This window comes from Sylvia atricapilla, chromosome 11, assembly GCF_009819655.1.
Source record: "Sylvia atricapilla isolate bSylAtr1 chromosome 11, bSylAtr1.pri, whole genome shotgun sequence".
Taxonomy (NCBI): domain Eukaryota; kingdom Metazoa; phylum Chordata; class Aves; order Passeriformes; family Sylviidae; genus Sylvia; species Sylvia atricapilla.
In genome coordinates this window covers 18,575,189-18,594,024 of record NC_089150.1, presented here as the reverse complement: position 1 = coordinate 18,594,024, position 18,836 = coordinate 18,575,189, and the positions used below count along the sequence as shown (strand labels likewise).

Genomic DNA, 18,836 nt, shown 5'->3' with positions numbered 1-18,836 from the left:
CTATAATACAAATTATGTACCACAATTGGCTTTAAAAACATTTTCTATTTGCCCTGCTATAAAATATCCCATGTGAGGAGTTTCACAATTCAGGTCTGTCTAGTTTGATTTCTGGCTGAGCAGAAATCTGCCCAAACTTCCCACAATGGATAGTACAAAGAATATATTTTTTCCCCTCATATCAATAAATGTGGCAAGAAAAGCCTCACAAAAACCCAGCTCAGAATGAGATTTTATTTTCCCTGAGGAAGATTCTCAAAAGGCTCGACTACAGGGTGGTATTCTGAATACATTATTTCAATATCAGGATTTTTACTGTAGGGGCATTGATACTTTATCAACAGCAGATTCTTTCTACAACATTTTCACTTCTTGGAACTGTGTTTGTGTTACGTGAGAGGGCAGAGCAGAAATACAGCCTGGCATAACATTTGACTTTAATTTGAAAATGGCTCACATGACTTTTGAAAAGAGAAGGGAAAAGAAGAGAGAAGGGAGACTGTACAGGTGAACAGGGGAAAAAAATCACCACCTGGAATACTGCTGGTGTTTCCTCCAGTTCCAGTTCAGTTTTAATTAAATTGTTCAGCAATTACATTGGAAAAAGCCGTGTTGTTTCTTGCAGAGAACAGAAGAGGTGGGAAAGCAGTGAAATAAAGGGAACTAATTACTGAGGGCAAGGCTGTGGCTATGACTCAACTAGCAATGAGTTCAAAAGCCTCACAGCGTTTTCTCTAATCAGTCCGGGATGAATGTTTCTGTTTCCAAAAGTGTTTCATTAAAGCAGCTCCGTTTCTACACCAAAGAATGGCATCTTTGTTTATTTACCTTGCCTTGCCTAAAGCCTGGGCACAAACCACCAGCAGAGGATGAAAGGAGCACCTCTGGCAAGCTCAGCTGACCCTCAATTCCCAGAGATTTGGGGCTTTTTCCCCCTCCCCACGTCCCCCGTGAGTTAGTGTTCATTGGAGAGGGGGACAGCTCCAGGTTCCCGTTTGGAGAATAAAAAGGGATGGAGAAAAAGCAAGAGGAGCACCAAAAACATATTTTATACCGTAATTGCCAAATTCTGCATCAACAAATGCAAGCAACGCCAGCTGCTGATAAAAAGTGTTGAAACCCCAAAACAAAACAACATGATGTGATTTCAGTGCAGCACCAGAAAACTCTGATTTCCAGATCATCTTACACCCACTCTCAACAAAATCCAAACAGAATGCTGCCTTGTACCACATTGCCTGATTATTCCCCAAGCCACAAAGTTCCAGATCATTTCTTGAGGAGGAATAAAACCAAATGAGTGTCAGTGCAGCAGCTCTGAGTGGCAATGCAATACCCAAATGGATTCATTTTCTCTAAATTAACATTCATTACCAGAGAAATGTGTAAAAAAAAATTACTTGGCTATGGAGAACAACATCCAAAACATTCAAACAAAAGAGAAATAACTTATAAGTTCTGACTTTAATGAGCAATGTAGAGGGAATGAAGACAGGGAAAACCACTCACAGGGTTGCTACACTCAGAAAAATATGCCATATAAACTTAAAGTCTGACACATTAGTCCTTACCCCAAAATGAAATGTTCTTTGTTTCTATGGACTGCAGTTTAGCAATGCACCCAAAAGTCCTGCTCTTTTCAGTAAAATTACAGCCAATCTCAAGCTGGAAGGATCCCTTAAGGGTCATTGTGTCCCACTTCCTGCCCCTCACTGCTGCCTAAAATTAACCACACCCTAAAACCATCATCCAGGTGCTCCTTGGGCTCTGACAGGCTCATCTCTGTTATTTTTCTGTCAGTAAAGCCCTGGGAATCAGTGTTAGCTCAGGCACCTGAAGGTCACAGCTCACAAGCACCCTGATTTTGGCTGAGTTCAAAGCCCTGCAGTGCCCAGTGCATCATCTCCAAAGACAACAAACACCAGAAAGGACTGGAGGGAAAACAAACCATGAGGGTGACTCCTGCACTTTCAGAGTTGTTCAGTGTCTTTGGAATCATTTAATCTCTCTGAAATCTGCAGCTGGGCAGCTGAAAAATCACCAATTCCCATGTGAGCAGCCTCCAACTCCCCATCACATCAGCACACAATTTCAGGTGGTCACCCTGTCCCACCCCCCCGAAAGCTGCCAAAAATGCCTTTTGGAGGAGACAATAAACGGGAATTGTGTGTCCCAGCCCGTTTTACAGGCACAGAAAGCAGATTTAGCCCTGCTGCTGGCACCTACCATCTCCTTGTGGTTTGGGTAGAACGTCTGCTCGATGAGAGGGAACTTCTCTGGGCCCAAGGTTTTGTAGACAGACACCAGCTGGGCAAACTGCAAAACAAAGCAGGAGAAAGCAGAAAGCTCAGGAGGGAAACCACACTGTCCCCAGATGAGCCCACACTGATATTTAGCTTCTTGTCTTGGGCTGTTTGATAAACCCAGCAGATCCAGGTGTTTGATAAACCCAGCAGATCCAGGTGTTTGATAAACCCAGCAGATCCAGGGGTGCAGCCTCTCCTCTCCTCCTCACACCCCTCTTTAATCCACCCCAGCTGTGGCTTCATGTACAGCTCAACACAGAAAAACACCTTGAAAAGTGAAGCCCTCACAGGTACAGAAAATTAAATACATGGCAATACTGGATTTCAGGTATCTTGTCTGTGTGTTTGGAGGCGATTCTGGGATGATAAAAATCATTATAATTTCACCTTTTCTGTCATTTGTCACCTTAATTCTGTCATATATCTAAAGCCCAGGTATATTTACCAATTTTTTAGTGGCTACCACTCCCTGACATTGATTTGGCAGTGTTGGCAAAGAGATAAAAGCAACTGTGTCATGCTAAGAGGTCAGGTGAGGAACAAACAGAAGTGTCACCTCCTAGGCTGCAGCCATGAGCCATTCCCACATCCTTGGATGGAGATGATTTCAACTGCTCCATTTTACCCCATTTCTACTCATTTTTTAAACAGAATATTCTGATCTAACACGTGGCCATCCTTGGATGGGGATGATTGAAAACTGCTCCATGTTACCCCATTTCTATTCCTGTTTTTTATAGAATATTCTGATATAACACGTGGCCATGCCTGCACCACCACCAAAGATGTGGATGATTTCAACTGCTCCATGTTACCTCATTTCTATTCATTCTTTATAGAATATTCTGATATAATATTCTTTCAGTGCTCCTGTGACACCTCCTGTCTCCCTGTACTCTGGACTGCAGCAGCTTCACACAGAACATTTACACATAAACCAAGAGAATTCTTTATTAAGCAGAGATGAATTTGGGGCTGTTCCTTCTCTTTGCTGAGCAGATAAACTCTCCTCTGGTAACAGTTGGAAAACCAAATCCCCCCCGAGGCCGGGCTGGGGTTTCCAGGGAGCAGGAGGGCTCTGGCAGCCAAGGGCCAGAGCTGTTCCAGGACTCCAAAGCTCTGGCCTGGCCGTGCCTGTGATGTGTTCAGTTGTCACCCTGCCAACGTGGGACATAAACAACTCAGCACAACGCTCTGAATAGTGGGATTTGCTGGTTGCAAACAGCACAAAAAGCACGGGACAATGGCACTCTGTCCATAATGCAGATAAAATACCAACTCTGAGGAGAGGCTCAGGGGGCAGGGAGAGCAAAAACTGTTTGAAGGGGGGAAAAAAAGTCCCCCATGAAAGCTTTGCTTGCGTTTCCAGCTGGCAGAGAGGACTTGTTTAATTCCGTGGTGTTTGCTTAGGTTTGGTAAAATACATCTTTAAATTCAGAAGGCCAGTGGAAAATACCTTCCTGATGAGCAGTCTCCACCAAAAGCCCAAGAAATTGTAGTTGGGGTGTGTGCTGGGCAAATCAGGCCCCAAAGGAAAGGAAATATTATCACAGCTACCAAAATAAGGCGGTTTGTGCATAGGATTCCTGACAACTTACTCAATATTTCAGTTCTGATCCAAGAGCCAAACTCCAGAAGAAAATACTATTAAATACATGATTCTTTGCCAAGCAATTGTTAGGTTAAAATAAATCTATGTACCCATCTTTAAAGTAATGACCTCCAAAGAAAAAATAAAATCATATGATTGTGTTTCCCTGTGACTCTTTCCTTACTTTCTTTTCCATTTTCACTGGAAGGCACCAAAAGACACTGAGAAAGTGGCATTTTCTGCAGGGGTTGTGGCATTCATGCAGGTAAGAAAGTTGTAATTGAGATTAATTGCTTGCAAATACTTGTTTACTTAGAATAAAATAGTATCAAGCACAGATAACAGACATGTATCACTCTAAAGTATCCTCTAATCCAGTTTAAACTAGGAAATAGGTAGGAAAAGTAGGTTTCAGCTTTTGAGGCAAAGGAGAGAAATCTCTCAAATTGCCCCAGTTGGGGGAATGATTTATCCTTTACCCTGCTGAGATGCTGCTTCACCTCTGTGTCTACAAATCTGGGGATTTCTTGTCAATTATTTCTCCCCCCAAAGGCAACCTGATAAACTCAGCCCCAAATCCCATAAAATTTCAGCATTCTAATTGTACCTCCATAAACTGCTGTAAAATATTTGTTATTTTCCCTGATTGCTGCTGGGCTATTTATAAAGAAGAATTTAATTTAAGTTTTGATGAGCTTCTATCATTTTTTTAGTGGCATCTGGACTACATAGTTTTGTATTTGCCTTTTCAGCAGCTAAAGCAAATGAACTCCAGTCCTGGTGCAGGAGCTTCATCTTTTTAGATGATAAATTACTGAATTATCTAATCCAATGTCAAATGTTTACAGACACATGATGTTCATGAAGTAGGAAATAGTAACCGAGTCACTAAAGTATTTTATGTGGATATTAAACCCCATAATCATCTAAAACCCCCCATACTCCTTGAGTTTAAGTATTTCAGGAGAAGTAATTTTTACATCTTAAGAAAAAACAAGAAAGTGGAAAAAACTTCTTCGTTTAACAAGCTGAATTTACTTCTCATTTTCCAAGTCTGCATCTTATTTTCAGTCAAAAAATTTCATCCTCAGGTAGATGTGTTTACAGTTTGCAGATTATTTTTTTAAAAGGAAAATGGTTGGGGTTTGCAGCATTTGTTGCAATGGCAGCTCTTTTCTAAAGTCAGGAAAAAAATCCTTCCACACTGAGGCCAGGACTGGTCCTTTAGAACAGGACAGGACAGTGAGAGCTGTGCCTTTTCTCCTCTCCAACAAGGGCTTTAACACTGTTAAAGATAGATAGATAGATAGATAGATAGATAGATAGATAGATAGATAGATAGATAGATATTTAAAGATTATGATGATGAGGAGGAGGAGAAGGAGGATGATGATAGTTGGTATAGAGACACTGCCCTGTCAGGAATCCTGCTGTGGGCTTTGGGAAGTTCCCTGAGCTCTAACAAGGTGTGACACAGAGAAGAAATATTTAGAAAAATCCCCCACTTATTCCCCTTAATTTTGAATCAAATCTTTCTGGGCTTTCAGCACCCCAAGACTGGAACTCTAAATGTGACTGCACAGATCGTGTGAAACCAAGCAGGAGTTAACCCAAATCCTTTACTATTTTCACAGAGTCAGATAATGACTTTCCTTATCACTCTTAAGGAGTTAAAATGTGCTTAATTCCGTGTATGCCATCTCTGAGAGGCTCAGATTTGTTCCTGAGCCAACCATCCCAACTTCTCCGTGGAAGATAATCAGGTATGATATTTAAAACTAATTACTGCAGACGGTGCTACCTTTAATTCCGGAAAGCTGCTAATCCCTTTTGCCAGGCTGGAGGATTTGTAGCACTGCCCATTCCAGTGGGGAATTTCCTGGGATGTTGAGTAGGATTTTAACTCAAGGAATTGCATCTCCTGCTCCCTGCTCAGGCAGGACCCCTGGGCTGGGGCGTTTATTGAACCCTTTCTGTCAGAGATTTCCCTGTTCTGAGGGTTCATTACCTGTCCTCTTTACAAGCTGACAGCTCCAACTGGTACGTAGAGCTTCCTGGGCACTAAACCAACATCCAGATTCTCTGGATAGTCTGTTACACCCACCCAGAGGAGCTGGCATTCTCCAGGAGCAGAGAAATGGGAAATCTCGGATGGGTGAACACTTCTTTAATCTGTCTGTCATAAAAAATACCTTTCAGCTGAGATTTGTCATAAAAATATCTTTTTCAGCTGAGATTTGACTCATCTCTGGCTGCTCCAAGGTGTGGGCTCATCTTGGGAATGAAGAAATTCCATGAATTACCAGTTCACCTCTGGATGTCCATCTGTAAACCTGCCGCCTTCCAAACGCATTAATGAGGATCAGAATTCGTGACTGAAACTCCTGAAGCGAAATTTCCTCATTTTCTGGTGTGATCTCAGTGTTCACCATGGATGGAGGCCTCTGCAATGGGATTTTCCCTTCCCATGCACACAGGGAAGGTCCCTTTGCCCCACAGTGACCTGCACAGGGCTGGTGGAGGCTCTGCAGGTTTGGAAAGCTGAAAGATGAGCTGGTTTGCCTCAACGGGCTGGCTGTGTTACAATTTCAGGGATTTAACAAGGAAAATGACACATTGACTTCTTCGTCCCTTCAGATGGCATTAGGAAAACTGACCTGAAGTCCATTTTTTAGGCTGAAATGTCCATTTTACAGGCTGAAATGTCCATTTTCAGGCTGAGGCTCAGAAATGTGACTGGTCATTCCAGAAAGAGTGGATTATCTTTAGAGAGTGAGAGATGTTCAGAAGCACAAAGCACAAACAGGGCTCCCTGGAGGCCAACAAGCTGAGACACAAACATCTGAGACCCCTCAGAGGCAGGAGGAATGAAGTTCTGTGGAAAGGCCTGGAAGGACACATTTGACACACGTTCTTTTGGGAGGCAATCAGCTTTGGCAAAGATTTTTCCCTGTACCTGCATTTTATAGTGTCTGTACTGCATTTTAATATTCTATCACTGTATTTTTAATGTTGTTATTACCTGAGAAGCATCTGTTTGTGCTCACCATGTGCTTCTTTGCTGAGATCAGGCCACATCTCCTCTCTTACACTTTAGCAAACACTGAATGCTTTTCCAGAAGGCTGAGTTCACACACATCTGATTCACTCCCTGATCCCTCCAGGGAGAACGGAGGGGAGCAGACCTTTGACTGAAGTCCTCCTCTGTCAGCAGGAGCTGGCAGACAGCTCCATGCAAGTGTTCAAACCCCCAAAGTCAGCCCAGACCTCAGCACGGCCACGGAAAGGTGACACAGTGCCCACAAATCCTAATCCTTTTAATTCCAGCAGAATGCAGAGAAGATGGGGACTGGCAGTGGACCTCCAGTGGTTTTCCAGCCGGACCTAAAGCCAAAGACAACACAGCTGGACTGGGAACGTAAGGATTGCCTCCAGGGACCCTGCATGGTGAGTTTTCTACCACAGGTGAGTTGTTGTGATGCCTTAAGTTTTATCTCCCATGTATTTCAGGTTCTGTGGTGCCCAGGGGTGCAGCTCTGAGCTCACAGTCAGTGTCACTCAGCTCTGCACACAGCAGGGACACAAAACAAATCCTTCTCCTGCTGCACACCAAGGACAATTTCAGCCCCAAAGCACAAACAAGGGTGGGCTGGAGGGAGGAACAAGAAGGATGGGACCTCACAGCCTGGAGCTGGAATTGGACAATTAAATCCCAAGATGCAAATGGACCAAAGCTTATAAAAATGTGAGACCTTGTGACCATATGTCCATTTTGTGACCATTTGGGTCCATTTTGTGACCATTTTGGGTCCACCTTGGGTGCAGCCCTGGCCAGGCTCTTGTCCTGCCCAAGGTGTACCCTAAAGGCCTTTCAGTAAATCCCTGCTTTACTCTCCAGCTCTGTGCAGTGTCTCTTCCAGCTCAGCCTGCCCGAGGCACCAGTTTCCTGAGGCTTTTGTAGCCCACAAGAGTGAGGTGATCTCTGCCTCTCTGAGATGAGATCTGTCCCTAATGCATTTCCCCCTCAAGCCCAGCCCTGGGATCAGCAGATCTCCTCCTTGTCTTGGACTGCAGCTGATATTTCCTCACTTTCTCCACTTTCATCTCCCTCCTCACGCTCTGGGGGTCCTGCAGCACCTCCTGAGATGGAGCTGCTCAGTCCCTGGGGGTGTGCCGGCCCTTCCCAGAGGGATTTGGGCTCTCTGCTCCAGACATCCAGAATTTCCAAGGGCATCTTCTGGGCTCCTGCACCTCCCCTGAGGCATGAGAGCTGCAATCCAAGAGGCACAGCTTTCCCACTGCTGATCACTGCTGTAATTAACTGCTGGAATATTTTCACATTAGAATTACAGCTGATGAGATGCAAACCAGTAAGAGCTTCTACAGGATTGGGAAAAAAAAAAAAAAAGCCTCAAATTAAATAAAAATCTCATGCCCTTGGAAGAACTGCATGGACTGGCTTACAAATTACCAGAGTGCATCTGTGAGAGAAAAAAATTTTAAAAAAATTTCTACAACAATTGGAAAAACAGGATTTTAAAAAAATCCCAAAGAACCAGAAAAGGGTCACAGTCAGAGACATAAAAACATCTCCTGGCTTTTGCAGGGTTGGGCAAGAAGGCATCTGGCAAGGAGAGACACCTTGGCTGGTGGAAGAGGCACTGACAAAATGTGTAAACAGTGAGGAAAGCGAGATTTAAGGAAGGCGTGCGGATTAAAATGAAGGAAAACAGCCCAGGAACAGAAAAGGGTAGAACACAGATCGAGACATGCCTGGGATAAAAGAATTAGCAAAAGGCAATAGCATGAGGCCTAGATCAAGAGGCCTTCTGCAGTCCTCTATTTTGGAATGAAAATTTAGAGAAGGAAGAAAGTTTTTTGTGAAAGTGAGAGGCTCTGGGGACCTCTTCCTGGGTGCTCTTCCAGCAGTGAGAAAATGCACTTTATTCCACTGTTATGGGAACAGGGAGTTCAGTGTTCTGAGCAGGGAAACATTTGGGCTGTTGTTTATTTTGATGGGACTTGGCCTTGTGCTTCAGCACTTCTCACAAGGGTTTGGGGCTCACTGCAGCAGCGAGAGATTTTCTTCTGTGTGAGCTCCAGTTCAAATGGGAGGTTTCCATAAAAATATTGAGGTTAGTGAAACTTGCAGAGGAAAAAAATCAGGGGTGGATTTCCATGGTAGATTTCCAGGGTGCATTTCCAGAGTGGAGATTTCCAGGGTGGATTTCCAGGGTGATTTTCCATGGTGGATTTCCAGGGTGGATTTCCACAGTAGATTTCCAGCATGGGTTTCCAGGGCAGATTTCCAGGGAGGATTTCCAGGGTGGGTTTGCAGGGTGGATTTCCAGGGCGGATTTCCAGGGTGGGTTTGCAGAGTGGGTTTGCAGGGAGGATTTCCAGGGTGGGTTTGCAGGGTGCAATGCCATTCCTCACACACCACCAGCCAACCTGTGCTAGGCCCAGCAGAGAAAGCCAGAGGACTCCTTGGAGTGGCTGATCCCCACCCAGAGATCTCACAGCATTTTAAACTGAACCACCCACTAAAGATCCCTCCAAGAGCAGGGGTGGTGCTCACACATCCCAAAAAGAAACCAGGACACTTTGCATCCATCTCAGAGGGAGCTGGAGCTAAGGATAGAAGTGGGATATCCAGGAATGCCAGAGGGGAATGGCAGGGCTGGTGGGAGTGTGGAGACAATGTGGAAGAACTGCACTGGAGGAGAGGGAGAGGATGGAGTGGGGATTGCCCTGCTGGAGACAGCACAACAGGCAGGATTTTCCTGGATGGGTCAGGAAGGGGAGTCTCACCTCCCTGATCCTCCTCAGCTCTGAGTCACAACAGTCACACCTCAAAGAAGCAGATATAACCTAGATTTTGACTGAAAAAAAAATTTAAGGTAATTTAATGGGGAATATAACACATGGGTTTCCTTTGTAATTACCTATTAAGATTGCTCAAGAAATCAACCTTAATTTCCATAATCTGGCCCTCAGGTGTGGATATTTGCTTTAACCAAGCACAAAAAGGATTTCTGAGTCCCTAATGTAGCAGATAATACAACGGCTATGAACCACAGCTTTACAGTTTTGAATATTAACTTTCTAGCCTCTGTTTGAACACAGTTTCTTTCACTAGAAGGTAGGAAACAGTTAAAAAGTCCATTTGAATTTTCTGCCCCTAGAAATGTTCAATGCAATGAAAGTCTGTAATGGATGTCAAGAGCTCCCAAAAGCTCTGCTGCTTTTTAGTGCAGAGGAGAACGGGGCAAAGTGGTAAGAACCTACTACAAAATTTAGGAATGCAGTCAAAAACTCGGAGTCTACTTTTGCATTAAATTATCCTGATGGCAGTAAATGCTGGTCAAAGCAAAATAGCCCCATACTCAATTTCTGTATAATGCACTTGAGAGTGCAAGCAAGGATTGATAAATACAGAGCTGAGAGAATTACTGGCTGTATGAAACAGAAAAATCACCACACTGAGATTTATTTATTATTTAAGGATCTCTGCCTTTTTTTTTTTTTTTTTTTTTTTTTTTTTTTTAAAGACAGGAATTTCAAGTGAGCTTACTTATTTTAGGAAAGCAAAACCAGCAAGGAAGGCTGGAATACTACCTTCTTATTCCAAGACTGGAATATTCCCTTCTTATCCCAATACTGAAATATTCCCTTCCTATTCCAAGACTAGATTTAACTAATCTATAAAGAGGTGCAAACACACTACTAGGTTTAAGATATTTAGATTTCTAGTTATGCATTTAAATTTATATTTATGAATTTTGCTCCAGTTCAATGTTCAAACCCGGTATTAAATTGTCTTTTGACCAAAAAGCTTACAATGTTTTCACCTTCCTTCTGACACAGTTTGGTGAATTTACTTTCAGCTCTTGCAGAACAAATCCATCAACATGTCTTGCTTTAAGTGGCAAAGAGGGCAAAATCTTCACTGGCTGACAGAGAATTAAATCAGGTCATTTATTCAGGTTTTTTATGGAGTTTTTTTTATTCTTAAGAAAGTTCTGTTTGGAGGAAAAGCACCTGTTTGTTTATTCTCTGCCTGCCCTGGACATGCAGAAGCCTTTGACTTCACCTGAAACCCCTAAATCCAACACCTTTCTGTGAACTCCAAACTCCTTCAGTGCCTTTACCTGTCAGTGAGATCAATCTTGCCAGAGTGGTGGAAACAAGAAAGCTCAGTGCTGGTTTGATCTAATGAAATACATAAAACTGACTAAAATACATCTCAATGTTTCTAGCATTTGTCATGATGGCATATATTAAATCTGAACGTCCCTAAATGTCCCCCCTGTGTGAGCTGCAGTCAGATTGCAGGTAAAGCATTCTCCAAGCCTTGACCTTTAAGAAGATCCCCTCTGGCACATGAAAAAGAGCAATAACCAGCCAAATTCTATCCCATTGCTCAGCATTATTGTACAAATCTGACTTTTGCTAATGAGCACAAGGTTTTCTTATAGTGAAAGAAACACTGAAAATTTCTTTCTTTAAACCAAACATGTTTAAATCTCCCAGATTTACAGCAAATAGGTTTTCAAAACGCTTCCCTTCTCTCACACATTCATTTTGTTTGTTGTTTGCTCTCCAGAAGATGCTTTGACATGAAATTGAATCTCCTCTGCGTGGTTGTGTCTCCCATTAGCATAGCTTCAATAATTTGTGTCAACAGGAAGCTGGAAGGAACAGAGATCATCTCTTTTTTTCTGCTCCTCCCTGCAGAGTCCCGACAAATGTCCTGCCAGTGCCCCAATCTGTTGCTCAAGATTTTTAAAGTGTAACTGGGAGTGGAAAAAGCACAAGAGACCAACTTGGAGCAGTAACACAGAGGAGAAAACAAGATGGGGAAGAACACTAGGAACCATCAAATAGCAAGAAAGGGCAGGTAAAACAGACCTTCCAAGAAAGCCAGGTAAAAACAGAGAAGGTAAATGCCCAGTTAGAGCAGAAAGACAAAGACAGAAAAGTATCTGCAAAATAAACACAAAGCAGAACGAGGGACACGAAACCACAGAGTTGTGTAAGCTTGGCAAGAGGAGTAAAAACAAGGAAAATATCAACAAACTTGCAAAGAAGTGTTTTGCTGTCTGCTCCCAAACTGAAGGAAAGGAAACAAACAACAACTGTGAGATTTACAGTACCACCAGGTCTGACAGAAAAAGCCATACCCAGCCTTCCCTGGAACGGCTGCGGCTGAGCAAGGAGATAAAATTTGGCACAACCAAATGTTCTGTGGCACTTCTGTAACATTTCAAAGCCCTGATAACAATAAATTCCTACAAAAGGGCAGAGTGTGACATCTGAAGATGTTTGAGCACAGGATGGTTCCCATCTGGAGCTCTGTGTGAAGAACACCAGAACCTTCCAGCTCTCTTCACACACTCCCGAGTCTCTCTGCCTCCCTCTCTGCCAGCTCTGGCCCAGAAAACCCTCCCCGCTTGGTTCCTCTGTTCCCACATGCCCGCAGGGATGGAGCAGAGTGCCAGGAGTGCACTTGGATGGGGCCAAGCTGCTCAGTACCAGCTCGCAGCCCTGCAGAGCCAGCTGCCTCTCACAGCCTGGGACAGCTCTGCCCGAGCTCAGCACACCTGGAATTCCCAAATCCCTCTGGGATCCCTTCCACTCCTTCTTGCCTAAACACAGATCCTTCCACCGCCCTGCCAACAGCCAGTTAGGGTCACTGAGCTCACAAATGAGGGCTGTGCCCTCTCCTTCAGTGTGATGAAGGATCTGCAGGTCCTCCAAGCCTCCCAGGAGAACAGATGTGCAGCCAGCTGCAGGGGCTGGGATGGTTTCCCTCTGCACTAAAGGAACCAGGACTGCACTCATGGAACTGACTCTGTGAGGGTTTTCTTCCTTTCCAGTTGTGTACAGCTGCTCTACACAAGTGCAACAATTCTGGAAGGCCTGAAAGGTTCATCACTGTCACAAAGAACCTGGAAGCACCAACCCAGCCCCTGTAATGCCGGAAATTATCATTTCACAGTCAGGCTGAACTGAAATAAAACCCTTTATTCTATCTACAGCAGCATTGGACGTTGAACCTTTCAGCTCCTGAGAATTAAATCAAATTTAATAAAAAGAATAAATTAAATAAATTTAATTTGCCTGTTTGGTGTCACTCACCTCCACCTCCTTGCCTGACTCCACTTATCAGCAAGCTGCTGCACACAGTGGGGTGGGCAGGGAATAAACTGGGCTGTTCCAAAAATACTGCACCCCCATCACCAATGTTTGCAACTGAAGCTAAAATCCAGCAGGGTTCAACTGAAGGAAACCCTTCAGCATGCAAGTTTCACAATGAAACCATGAAAATAGATGCATGCAGGAAGAATTTAGGGGTTTTTTTTTAATTCAGCACAGGACACTGGCAAATCATGTTTTGTATTTTTTTTTAACATAGGTTGTTTCACTGGGGTTTTTAAAGCATTATTCCCCCAGTCTAAATAAAGAGATTTTACCCAGTGCTGCAAGCACTGATATCATCACCATGTTTTCCACTTCCTTCTGGCCTCCACAACCACTTCACACACCTCCACAGAACCACAGAATCATTTAGGTTGGAAAATCCCTCTAGGATCACCAAGACCAGGCACTAACCTTGAACTTCTAAGTCCACCACTCACCTTTGTCCTTGACTTCCACATCTATGTGGAACTTAAATCTTAAATTCCTGCAGGGACAATGACAGCAGGTGCTGTGAGAAAGTTTGCACACAGACTAACTCCTAAGCCTCAGTTAAGGGAAGCCTTCCTTATTTCCTGAATGACATTTGCTAAAGGGAAACAGGTAATTCAAATGATATCAAATATTAACTTTGGATCATTAATGATGCTCGGTTTTTTTTTCCTCTTTACTTTCTTTCCATAAATGCTTTACTGCAGGATCTGCACCCCATGAAACATGAGTAAAACTGTCAGGTGAATTGGGAATCCTACAAGGACAGTGGATGTTTTTGCCTCACCTTAACTCAGTGTAGCTGTAAATTGAAGCAGGTACAATTCTAGTTTTGTTTAATGGGGTTTTTTTCATGCCCAAGACAACTCCTTTGCAACATGACCCTGCAACTGAAACATTCTAATGTTTTAATAATAATTCTTCAGTGAGGGCATGAACCTTAAAATGGTTCCTCCGCAGCTCTGCGTGAGCTCAGCAATAAAGAACTTACTCTTTATTTATAAAGCCCACACTCTCCTCCCAGCTTTCTGACATCCTCACTAGTGAAATTTAAGTGAAATCCACCTCGAGCCAGGGCCATGAATTCTCCATGAGCTAAGTGTTACCACAGCAGTGAAATAACCCGAGCGCTGCGACAACCCCGCACTATGAACACGTTTGAGAACACAAACATCTCACCACACGCACTCAGCCCAACATTTTCTTCCCCCTGGCTGCTCATAGCCCAGCTTCTCACGGGGCTGTAGAGTGCTCTGAACTTCTGCTGTGCATCTGGGGGAGCTGTGCATGCCCTGACACCAGGGAACACGAGCTTTAAGACCTGGTCTCAGTACATTCCTGGCAGTCCTCCCACCACACCCCACCTTTCAATAATACACCTCAGATCAAACACAAATTTGTTCTCAGATCAAACACAAATTTGAACAGGCTCTTGGAAAATCCACAGGATGCCAGAGCACAAAACGAGCTTTCCTGGAAATTCAAGGGCAGGTGCTGCAGTTTGTGGCACAGAGTGTGAATCTGCCCTCAGAGCTGAAAGGATGTTGTACATCTGCAACTGTGTGTTCCAAAAGCAGCAAACACCTGACACGGTGAAGGGCATTAATTTAAAGCCCAAAGACCTTGTACATTGAGTTCCAACTCATTTTATTTGAGAGCCCTTTTATTACCAGCCTCACTTCCCTGACTTCCCCTCCTAGCAGATCTACACTACTCCGAATTTTGTTCTGATATAAGGAAGATTCATTGCCCATGGCTAACTCAATAATTTCCCATCTTTTTAAGGCCCCATTCCATCGCACACCCCCTTTTTTCCCCCTGCTGTTATCAAAGTTGTAATTCCCTCCTGCCACTCCACATCTTACCTGCAGGAAAGCCAATCTATTTCTCATGAATTAATAAAGACTGTTACTTATGGCTTTATGTAGCATTCTAATTCCCCATTTTCCATGGGGTTTTTGCAATTGAAATGTTTGTAGAGAGAACTTTGACACAAACATCAGGGCATTGGTGCTGACAAAGGGACTGTGCAGGAAGAAATCCCTGCCATGCTGTGAAGAGGAGGCTGATTGATGGTAAATCCATGGCCGTGGCCATGCAGGAGCACAGTGGGTTTTATCCTTTCTTTTAGCAGGCAGCAGCAGATTGAGGAGGGCATTCCCAACCACCCACAGCAACTTTCAGCAGAGATTTTGCCCAGGCAGGGAGCACACACCAGACTGGCCCGACCAAACAAGGCAGACAATGATGCTGGCAAAACCAGCAGTGCCTGGATTCTGCTGAACTATCTGAGCATCCAGGAAGTTGGCTGAGTTAATGGATTTTTACTTCTCAGGGTATCTATTCTGGAATAGCTTTATAGAAGCAAAGAATATCTTGACTTGGAAGGGACCCACGAGGGGCATTGAAGTCCAGCTCCTGGTTCTGCACAAGACATCCCCAAAACCCCCCATGGGCCATGAGTTCTTCCACTGTTTTCCATTCCTAAATCTGATGAGGATTTCGTGCTGCTGTGTGACATACCCAGAGGTCTCTACATCTCCCAGCACCATCAACAACACAAGGCAGGATATTCAGGTTAAAAAGCCAAACAAAGCCCCTGGTATTTGCACAGAAATTATTTCTGCGCTCACACTAAAAGCCCACACTCCTCATTAGGCCCCACCTGAAGGGCAGTGTTAACGTGACGAAGACACAGATTGGGCAGTCTGTAAGGAGGAATTACTCCTTTACTTTTTATTGCATATAAATGCTCCTGGCTTTCCCTCTCCACCTAGCTTTATTGCAGCCAGTGAATCAAAGCACTGGGAAATGCCACACAGCTGGAAAAATGTGATGCACTAAAGTAATGAATTCAGTAATGTACAGTGTGTACTGAGAAGTTGTAAATGCTCTATCAATTATTTATTCCCACCCCCCCTGCAGCAGTTTGCTGCAGCATAAAAGGATAATAAAATGAGCTGCAAGAGGAATATGTTCAAAAATGCTGACAACTGTTTGGAGGGGTTTTCATAGTAAGTATTAAAAAATTAACATCTTCAAGGCAATAAAAAGTATTGTGGTAAAACTTCCCTACAGTGTGAAAAATGTTGACAACTATTCTTTTCTTACCCAGCTACCAGAGGAAAAAATGAAGTTGTGGCTATTTTAAAGAAGTGGGATTTTTTAAAGTTGTGTTAGTTGTGTTAGCTGTTGGACAATGGAATTATAGGAGCAGTGACTGCACCTTTTACAGCATCACATTTTAACTTGTTGCTGTTGATATTTAGTTCTTTATGAACCATAAGGATCAACAAATTCTACCTCCATTTCTACAAAACTTGTCAAGAAAAATGGCATTGGCTTCTCCAGCAAAACTGGCAAAGATCAGTGGCTCACCTCACTGCTCCAGGGGTAACTGAAAGGACCAGCCCCTATCCCAGAGGAGCAGGATTATGAAAAGGGCTTTCAAAAGAGGAAACTACTTGCTTCAGATTTCCTTGCTAAAGCAGAGCCCCAAAAATCTCACAGGAATGAGGAAAACACTGGCTAGAGCCTGTTCAAATTATGTTCAAAACCACAAATATGAGAAATATTCTCTGCTTGCTTTTCCCAGGCAAATTGTGAATAAACACTCTTTCCTCACTTGAGGAAGCGTGTTCGCAGTGGGGAGGCTTTCCGTTGCATGCCTCACTCATTTCTCTATTTGTACTACAAAGATTTTCCCCCTCTGTCTCCACACTGGATCTTTGAAAACAAAAAAATAATTTAAGTATCTTAGTTTGGTTTTTAATCCTTCCTCTATTTCAGTGCTCAGCGAGGGAAGATTGATAATTGGTGTTCATGAAGGGGAACGAAACACGCAATTAAAGAAAGTCTTTGCAGCAGCTGAATTGCCAGGCCCAAGAAATTTCCAGGTGCGGGGATGCCTTAGGATTTATCTTTTACATTTTTCAGATCCTGTGCTGCTCTAGTGAAAAACTCTAAACTTCAGATAAAGTGCTAGTTACTGTCTTCAGGTTTTGGTCAGACAAAGCGATTCCTCTCCAGGCCTGGAACTCAAGGACACCTCACTGCCTCCTACCCCAAAAAGTACAAACAAAATTGAACTGGGGAGGAGCAAACTGGGGGTCAATGACTTCATTACCTGAAGCTCTAATTGGAGGATTAAACCTTGATATGTAAATGAACCAAACTCGGAGTTGTCTGAAACCTTGTGCCCATTGTCCATGCTGGATGCAGCCCAAGGTGAGCCTGTTGAAGGCCTTCAATAAATCCCCACTTTATTGTCTTTATTCAGGTGTTTTATTCATAATAAACCTTTTATTATGAAGGTTTTTTATTCTTAAGAAAGCTCTGCTTGGAGGAAAAGCACCCGTTCCTTTGTTTGTTCTCTGCCTGCCCTGGACACACACAGGTCTCTGCCTTCACTCAAAACCCGTAAACCCAACACTCTTCTGAAAACCCCAAAGTTCTAACCCAGCCCCTGCTGTGGGGAGCAGGCCCCAGCAGCACTCACCACCCAGGGCTTGTCACAGAAGTTGTAGATGGACTCGAGGGAGTTGACGCTGGGGATGCCGGCGTACTGCATGCCGATGATGAGGTTGCGGAAGTCCTCGTTCTCCGCCATGCTGTAGGAGTGCTGCCGCACCAGCACGAAGTCGGGCCGGAACGACCTGCCAGGAAACGTGCAGGGTCACAACCCACCACCAGCAAAACAGGCTTCTCCTGGAAGCCTGGAAGATGAGGCTTCCAGGAATTTTAGGCTTTCTGTGTCGACAGGCACTGACCCCCCAAGCAAACACTACGTTTGACCTGAGCCCATTGAAGAGGCTTCCAAAATTGTGTGACTGCACTGGGATTGTGGGTGTGCAGGGTGGACTCAATGTTTTCTGAGCTTGAGAAGAAGCTCTTCTTAAGGGAAACTTTTCAACAGTTTTTCTTTTTCCCAAAACAACCTTGTGGAAACAATGTTCCTTTCCCATAACAACAGGTATTGTTTGCTATATCTATTACTGAGCCAATGGCAGAGGTGTCAGCCCTATGGACCAATAACGTGCCTTTTAGCACAGCAGGTTATAAAAGGGCTGAATGAATTGTAAATAAACCTCCTGATTTCTACTGCCTCCTGACTGGAGTCAGGCATCTTTATTTCGTGTCCTATTGTGACAGTGTAGTTTGAATAGAAGTGTGTGATATCACAGGGTGGAAAATTTAGAGTTTAAGGCTTTAGACTATAGTGATATACATAAAGCAAGATTAAGGTTTTAGGGCAGAGGCCAGTCCTTCTTTTACACCTTCTTCTTCATGGGTCTGGGTGGGATTTTGTAATTGGGTAGAAAAATCCACATTGTGGGCCACAGGTGGTTGGTTATTGGGTTAAAAGTAAAAATAATTTAGGTGTTGTCTCATAATTGGAAAATTTATGCTTAAAAGACCTCGGAAAGCGTTAGAGACAGAGCCATTTTCTACCTTGTTAGCTAAAGCTCACAATTTGTGAGACTGTGTGATAGATAAGAATTATTAAACATCTAAGTCCAAACACAAACACTGTGTTTCCCGAGTATTAGTCCTGGATCTAACAGAAGAAAAGAAGATAAGAAACCCAGTGTTTTCCTTCAACAGCAAAATATGCAGAGGGGGGAAAATGGCTGGTGGGTGAAGTAGGGAAGGGCTGGTAGAACAGCAAACCAAAGGGAAGTGATAAAAGATGGAAAGAGCCATGACTGGTTCACTAAAAACACTCAAACCAAAGGGAAATGACAAGG

The 18,836-nt window shown here is 43.7% G+C and overlaps 1 protein-coding gene across 1 annotated transcript in view; it reads right to left on the bottom strand.

Annotated features, from left to right (window-relative positions):
* Positions 1 to 18,836, bottom strand: part of SYN2 (synapsin II) — a 154,714-nt gene that overhangs the window by 74,325 nt on the left and 61,553 nt on the right. The window contains exons 4-5 of the mRNA XM_066326944.1: positions 17,588 to 17,744; positions 2,227 to 2,316 (exon numbers count right to left, since the gene is read on the bottom strand). Coding sequence (XP_066183041.1) covers positions 2,227 to 2,316; positions 17,588 to 17,744 — 247 coding nt within the window. The remainder of the gene's footprint in view (positions 1 to 2,226; positions 2,317 to 17,587; positions 17,745 to 18,836) is intronic.